The 7,924-nt window shown below is 52.3% G+C and overlaps 1 protein-coding gene across 1 annotated transcript in view; it reads left to right on the forward strand.

The window, feature by feature from the left end:
• CA6 (carbonic anhydrase 6) overlaps positions 1-7,460 on the forward strand; it is a 20,907-nt gene extending 13,447 nt beyond the window's left edge. Inside the window, exons 6-8 of the mRNA XM_059375486.1 lie at positions 3,962-4,119; positions 4,989-5,112; positions 6,999-7,460. Coding sequence (XP_059231469.1) covers positions 3,962-4,119; positions 4,989-5,112; positions 6,999-7,072 — 356 coding nt within the window. The 3' untranslated portion in view covers positions 7,073-7,460. The remainder of the gene's footprint in view (positions 1-3,961; positions 4,120-4,988; positions 5,113-6,998) is intronic.
• The last annotated feature ends 464 nt before the right edge of the window (positions 7,461-7,924 follow it).

Below are 7,924 nucleotides of genomic sequence, written 5' to 3' on the forward strand. Positions count from 1 at the left end.
CATCGGCAGGGGGCGGGGCACACGGGCCCCGCCGGGGGGCCAGGGCTCTCATGCCAGAGGCTCCTGCTGTCGGCTCAGGCTGCAAACACCGTTGAGAAACCTGTTCACAAACCCCATGTGTTGATTCCCACGGTTGGAAGCCAGGGGACCACGGACAGGGGATATCTTCGCTTCCCCTCTAGCTCCAGTGAGTAGTGATGACTCTGGGCACTGGGTGGGGGGAGGGGAGAGAGAGAGAGATGTCCTCCTTAGCTTCAGGCTAAGGAACGCCCTCCCATCATTGTGCCTGGACAGGGCTGGTCTCCCTCTCCTCTGCCTCCAGAAGGCAGGATTCATGTCCGAGTGGCCACCGATCCCTACGGCCTGTGACCTGAGCCACAGCCACATCAGCTTTGACACCCTGGGCTTGTGCTTCTGACTTTGGCCACCCCTCCCAGACGGCAGGTCCCTGACTTCCAGTCCCGCCCATCCAGGGGGTCCCTTGACCTCCGACCTGTGGGCCTTCTGTTCTCCCCAGCGCATGAGTGGGGATGGGGGAGAGGCAGGGGCAGAAGCAGACTCCCCTCTGAGTGTGGAGCCTGATGACTTGGGACTCAGTCCCAGGACCCAGGGCTCATGACCTGAGCTGAAGGCAGACGCTTCACCCACTGAGCCACCCAGGTGCCCCCAACTACTGTTATTTTTATTCATAGCTACAAATATGAGCATGTATTAACACGGCCTGGAAGTCCTCAAACACTCATCTGGGCCTTTGCTTCCCCCCGCTCCAGAACGCTATTTCGCGTTTCCTCCCCTTCCTCGAAGCCCCTCTGCCCCCCGCCCCAGCTTCCCCCTTGAGTGGATCGGATGCCTTATTCCCACTTTATCTAAAAGGCGGTCAGACCCTCACTCATCTTCTTAACCCATCTGCCCCGGCCTAGCTCCACGTCCCCGCCTCTGTCGCCGTGGGCGAGAGTCCCTGCTCCCGACCCAGCCCGGCCCTCCGCACGCGCGCACCGGCCCTCCCGCTTAGGGTCCCTCCACCTGCTCGCCTCTGCTGTCCCGCAGCCCCATTTCTTACTGTTCACCTGCTGCTGGCTCGGCACACAGATCCGTGCTCTGACACCCCACGAGTCTCACGGACCCAGCCGGCCCCTTGCTAACACCCCACGAGTCTCACGGACCCAGCCGGCCCCTTGCTAACACCCCACGAGTCTCACGGACCCAGCCGGCCCCTTGCTGTCTTCCCCTCTTCCTTCCTACTCCGACGCGCCCTTGAATGTGTTGCCTCGTGGTCCTGTTCCGTTTTCTCACTCACCCTCGGCTGACCCTGACAGCCACCGTCCCTTTAAGGTCAGCCCTGTTAGATCTCCTGGCCACTTCTCTTTTCTCTTGGTTGACCTGGAGACCACGATCCATCCCACCTCGCTCTCCTGCCCACTCTCCGGCTCACCCCCAGCTGCGCTCTCTTTCTGCTCCTGCTCTCACGGTGGGGGGCGCCGGCTCTGCCTTCTCCAGGGGGCCTCATTCCGTCCCATGGCCTCTGTTGCCCTCTCTGCGCTGTGGACTCCTAAAATCTGAGGTCCTCCATGCAGTGACAGGACCACGGGGCAGGGGAGGCAAAGCAGATGCAAGAACCAGCTGGCTATTTTGCGGACCCTCAGCAAGGCCAGCAGGAGAAACCACAGGCCTGTGGTCTGAGGCGTCTCCTTGAATGCATGGACCTTAGACCTTCCGTTTCTACGAACTGATGCAGAGCCATTTCCTTTTCCAATTCAATAAATGATGCTTCTGGTCAATACTGCTCGCCGCACTGGCCTCCCTCTCAACTCTGGATTCCTCTATCCAACAGCTTGCTTGATACTGCCCTGCAGATCTAAAATTTAATATGGCCCGAACCTTCCCTACCACCCAGCCCCCAGGCTCGTCCCTAAACTGACTTCCTCATCTCAGCAAAGAGCATCATAAGCCATCCCACTGTTGAAGCCCCATACCCCAGGATCCCTGTTTGTTTGTTTCTTTTTTTAACTTAAAAAAATTCCTTTTAAAGTGGCCTCCACCCCCAGTGTGGGGTTTGAACTCATGACCCTGAGATCAAGAGTTGCGTGTTCTACAAACTGAGCCAGCCAGGCGCCCCTCCCAGAATCATTCTCGGTTTTCCACTTTCCATTATCCCTCACATCCAAACCGTCAGCGCGTCTTACTGTTTTCACCTCCCTGATTTCAGTCCTCTTGTGTGCAAGCTGAGAAGCAGGATTGCTGGGTCATATGGTAATTCAAGGGTTAATTCTTTTTTTTTTTTAAAGATTTTATTTATTTATTTGACAGAGAGAAATCACAAGTAGATGGAGAGGCAGGCAGAGAGAGAGAGGGAAGCAGGCTCTCTGCTGAGCAGAGAGCCCGATGCGGGACTCGATCCCAGGACCCTGAGATCATGACCTGAGCCCAAGGCAGCGGCTTAACCCACTGAGCCACCCAGGCGCCCCTCAAGGGTTAATTCTTTTTTTTTTTTTTTTAAAGATTTTATTTATTTATTTGACAGATAGAGATCACAAGTAGGTAGAGAGGCAAGCAGAGAGAGAGGAGGAAGCAGGCTCCCTGCCGAGCAGAGAGCCCGATGCGGGACTTGATCCCAGGACCCTGAGATCATGACCTGAGCCGAAGGCAGCGGTTTAACCCACTGAGCCACCCAGGTGCCCTCAAGGGTTAATTCTTAAAGCTGCCATCACATTGCTTTCCCTAGTGGCTGCACCATGGTCCTGGAATTCTTGACTCACTTAACTATATTACAGGGATGAAGCTACATCTATGCTCGAGAGCCCTTTAGAAGGTTGTATCTGGAAGCTCTTCCAATAACACTAAAATTTAGAATTTTTTTTTTAGCCTATTCATGGGATTTTCCACTACCAGACTCTGACACCTTGGTTTAGCGAGTCTATTTATGTCTACGTAAAAGCTGTAACCTCTTTGCCATCAAAAGAATGCAAAGTGCATTTTTGGGAAAGCAAAAAAATTCAACTCAACTCTGTGTTTCTTCGTTGGCGTCATGCTGAGCTCAGGAGCTCAGAATCATGACATGAATGGAAGAGGGATTCTCGAGATGCAGTGATGGGTACTTGAGCTGGGAGTCTCCGGACACCCTGTGGAAACTCCTCTCCCCACGCGAGCCCCCACCCCCGGGGGCTGAGCCTGGTTTCTCGGGAACCATGGCAGGAAATGCTCAGGACAAGGTGCCTGAACCCCCACTTGGTTCTGAGTCTGCCTTTCTCATCTCTATACAGCCATTTCTTTCTTTCTTTTTTTTTCTTCCTTCCTTCCTCCCTCCCTTCTTTCTTTCTTTTAGATTTATTCATTTGAGAAAGAGCACAAGAAGGGGGAAGGGCAGAGGAGAAGCAGACTTCCTGCTGAGCAGGGAGCCCGGATGCGGGGCTCCATCCCAGGACCCCCGGATCATGACCTGAGACAAAGGCAGATCCTTAACTGACTGAGCCACCCAGGTCTCTATCCACTCATTTCTAAGTGAGCCAAAACCAAGACATTTTGTTCTTTTTTGAGATTTCTTATCCGGAAGCCCCTAGCAGTCATAATTCTCTTCTCTCATTTAACATAAAGCATATCTTCTGCCCAACAGTTGTGATGACAGTTAGGCTCATGAGGACTTTCCAAGCTCAAGTTCAATGACCAGACTTTATAAGCACACCCCTCCCCCCTTATCCTTGTAGGAATCCTATTGAACATTCCCTTGAGGGTGACAGCCAGGAGGAGGTGACAGCCAGGAGGAGGTATCTGAGTGGGTCTCTCCCCAGAGTGTTTGCTCTTACCCCCTTCTAGGAAGCAGCAGACTGGGGAAATGCTTCAAACGATCAGCCTCTGTGTTCCGGTGACTCAGAAGATTCAAACTTGGGGCGGTCTGAGCCTGAGCTGTCCCCCAAGGGGCACCAGTGGCCCCTCACATTCCTTTATCCTTTGTCCCCTCTGTTAGGACAAAGCACGGTTCTGAGTGACCTTGACATTCTGCACATGCTCCCCGGGGGCATCCAGCACTACTACAGCTACAATGGGTCACTCACCACTCCTCCCTGCACTGAGAACGTCCACTGGTTTGTGCTGGCCCATCACGTGCCGCTCTCCAGAGCACAGGTAAGGCCCCCGCCCTGCCTCCGCAGGTCCCCTTCTGACTGCCTGGCTGACGAGAGCGCTTCACTACCTCTCACCTTAGTGCCAGCACCCGGGCTCCCAGCTGCTTTCCTGCCCCGGGACTGCTCTGCCTCACCCCTCCTGGCCTGGGTGACCTTACTAGTGCTTGGACAGAGATGGGCAAGTTGAGGCATCAGGGAATCCAGGGAACCCTGGGACCTTGGATGCAGCCAAAGGACTGGGACCTGACCCGGGTCAGAGAAGAAGGGCTGCATCGCGAAGGCAAACATTTGCTGAGCGGATGCTCCCTCCAGGTAACGTTCTAGGCCCTTGATGGACAGAACAAAGAGCTGACATTGTTAGCTCTTTAATATGCTAGCTGGCCTGCAGTCCTTTGAGGAGAAGAGCTGTGTCAGCCACCTTTGGTTCCCCAGCATAGCATGGGTGCACAGTAAATATTTGTTGCCTTAGGGAAAGGACAAACGTAACTGAGGTGGCAGAGGAAAAGCTGGCATTTCCTTCTGGGTCATGTTCTTCCTCAGGAACAAGTAGATCTTTTTCTTTAAATTTCCATTTCCCCAATGCAGGAAAAGGTGGAAAGAACCCTATTCAAAGATACCCACCCACAAATCTATTTGCTTCTTTTTCTCCTTTCTACTGGTGACCAAGAGATGGTTGGAAGAATGAATGGGTGGCTGGGTGGATGGCGGGGTGGCTGGGTGGGTGGGTGGATGCTCTGTTGCCATGGAGCAGAACTTGAGATCTTCTCATACTCACTTTATCAGGGTTATAGAAATAAACCCAATAAACTATGCTCCTTAAAACCACCCAGTACCTCTTCCCCTCCATAATCCACTTCATGTGGCCTGTAGATTTGGAAGCTAGAAAACTCCATATTGGATCACCACAACAAGACCCTCCACAATGACTACCGGAGCATCCAGCCCCTGAACAACAGAGTGGTGGAAACCAACCTCATGAATTTCCCTCACCTACGTAAGATCAACTCTTATTTATCCTTTGCGATTCCTTGAGTCCTGTTTTCATCCTTCTCTGGGTGGATGCATGTCTTCTGGCAATAGTAGGGGAGGGACAGTCATCTAAAGGGCAGGAGGCTCAGATGGGCCAATCCGTACAGCGGATGTGTGGGCAAAGGAGGTGGCTCATCTTCCCAGTCCAGGCAGTGATGCCAGTGAGTAGAACAGAGGAGACCACGAGGATGGACAGTTACATGATTTATTACCTACTTGGTCTTGGCCAGAGACACCCAGTAGGAGAGCAAGATGCTTAACAACATCCTGACGCTCCCATAAGAGTGCAGGCAAGCCCATCCCCAATTTCCACACATCTCCTCAAGGTGGTGTTAACTAGAGCATGTATTGTTTACTACATTTTCTTGGGGATCATGCCCCAGACACCAGGGTGCTGGAAGTAGGTATGACCAGTCCAGCCTCCCCGGGATCCTCTAACACACTGGGTCAGGCTTCTTGGCTCACCTTATTAATGTGGTTGCAAGAATGCAAATATTCTGCAATTTCCCCATCTTTATTTTGCCCGTTTCTCTGTAAAATTAGGGTGAGCTATACACATTCCCTGAATTCATTGTCTTTACAGTCTGTTTCTGCTAAACATTCCTGAGACCTTAACATCCTCGAATACGATAGAATTGATTCCAGTCAATATTGCCCACTCAGTATGACCCCCACTGATTATACATATCTTTCAAAACCTTTAAATCTCCAGACAGGCTCCCCGCCTCCCCCTCAACAAAGGCCCATTTGTGATTCTCTCCCCATCCTTCCTTCCTGGCTAATTGATTATTTCCTCTTGCATTTGTTTGCTCCTCCAGCAATACCAACAGAGGAAAAAGGACACCTGTCATAATGATCATTTCCCCGTATTACATTATATACCATAATAACAGTACCAATTCCTTCCCCAAAGGACGACATCCTCTTAACTAGGTCCAAATGCTAGCAGCCTGGCTGAAGGGACACAGACCCCCTGATCTACCTCCTTGTTCTAATCCTGCCATGTTCCCTTTTCCCTGATGAAATGTCCCATGGCTCTTGCAGTAGACAGGTACAGATTGCATAGTTTCCCCTTTGCCACACCCCAAATGCTCCTTCCACAAGGGGGGGGGGGTGTCGCTTCAATTCACCCTCAGGAGGAAACACAGAGATGGTCTAGATTTCCGCCTCTCCGACCCAGATGCCCCATGCTGCAGTTCACCTGGGTGTCCTCTGTGCCCACCCTTCTGAGACTCACCGATTAGGGTTATTACTTCAGCTCCCAGGAGATAAGAAGAAGGCCTCGTCCCCCACTTGCAGTCAGGGGACCGGAGCGACAGCCTCCCTTTGCTGCTAAGAGAACTGAGCACCATTTTGCTCCCCCTGCCCTCAGACCCAGCCTTCTAGGTAGCAGCGCTGGTCTCTGGCCAGCCCGGTTGTGTCACGCACCTGATGCCTCCTAGTTCCATTGAACCCATCCCCACTGGGTTAATATGGTCACCCCAGCAATAAGAAATGACCTGGCAAAGAAGCAAGATTACAAAAGCAAGATAATGACCAAATATAGATGTCTTGCAATTCATTTATTAGAAAACATGCATGTCCCCTTAAGGTAAGGGCTACTGAGCATCGCACGAGAAACCAAGGTCCAGCGGCAGAACCACCACCGATGTGTCAGCCCTTGGATTAAGGCAGCTTCCACGCCTAAATTCAGAAAGCGGGAAGGTGCTTGAAGCTGGTGGGACAGGACATGGAGGGCATTCTAAGGAACCTAAAATCCCCGCCTTTAGTACAGGTGTGGGGAATGTGTCTGGCTGTCCCACAAGGACCACCAAACTTCTGACCTTCCCACACGAACTCTTCTTTTCATAGTGTATAATCTAGGAGTTCCAGCTTTACATAAAAAAGCTCAACAAATGGTTCGAATTCTCGAGAAGACTTACTGAAAAGAGGAACAAGAAAGACAAATTCTAGAGATGGCGAGCTTGAAGCGGGAGGTGTGCAGGACAAAAGGGCCCTCCTCTGAGCCCACGCCCTGCCCGGCTCCTCCCCCACCCCGGCTCCTCCGAGAAATCCGGTGCCGGGATTGCAGCCTCCCCGAGGCTCCTGTTCCCGTTTCTGTAAGACTGAGTAAACCACTGTCCCTGAGCGGAAATGCGGTGGTTTAAGGGTATGAGAAGGGGTTTGTTAGAAGACACCAATGGGAATTGATTGGAATAGAAATGTAAAGGAAATGGAGCCCTAAGTATCTTCCTATCGAATCATGCGTGTTGATCTGTGTAAATTACAAAGCAGCCCGGACTGCCCTGTGGGATTTAGGTGAAATAAAATGTCTTTGGGAATTGGTCATTTGAAAATTTCTCTTTTCTGTTTCTTCTGTACCACTTCAAATATGCCTTCTTTGTCCTCCGCCCAGGGACACCGGGGATGGGACAGGGATCGAGGTGGGAAGGGTTCCAGAACCAAGTTTAGGAAGAAGGAAAGAGAGTCTTACCTTGCAACTTGCTGGTGGCGAGGTCTGGAGCCTGGGCCGGGCTGGGCGAGCAAAGGAAGAACAGAGGAGTAGGACCCCCGGGCTCGCAGGACAGACCGGGAGGAGAGGGCAGGAGAGCAGAGAGGACCTCCCTGCACGTCTCATCCTCGTGGGTCAGATGGTGGCTGGGCCTTGTCACTAGAGCCGGGTTCAAGGTCCAGTTCTGTGGCTCACGGTCACAATCGGTCACCGCCATGATCGCCATGGTCTGAGTGCACCGATGCACGTTTCTGACGGAGGCCCTTTCTCGCCACCGGCCGCTTCG

This window comes from Mustela nigripes, chromosome 14 (genome assembly GCF_022355385.1).
Source record: "Mustela nigripes isolate SB6536 chromosome 14, MUSNIG.SB6536, whole genome shotgun sequence".
Classification (NCBI taxonomy): Eukaryota; Metazoa; Chordata; class Mammalia; order Carnivora; family Mustelidae; genus Mustela; species Mustela nigripes.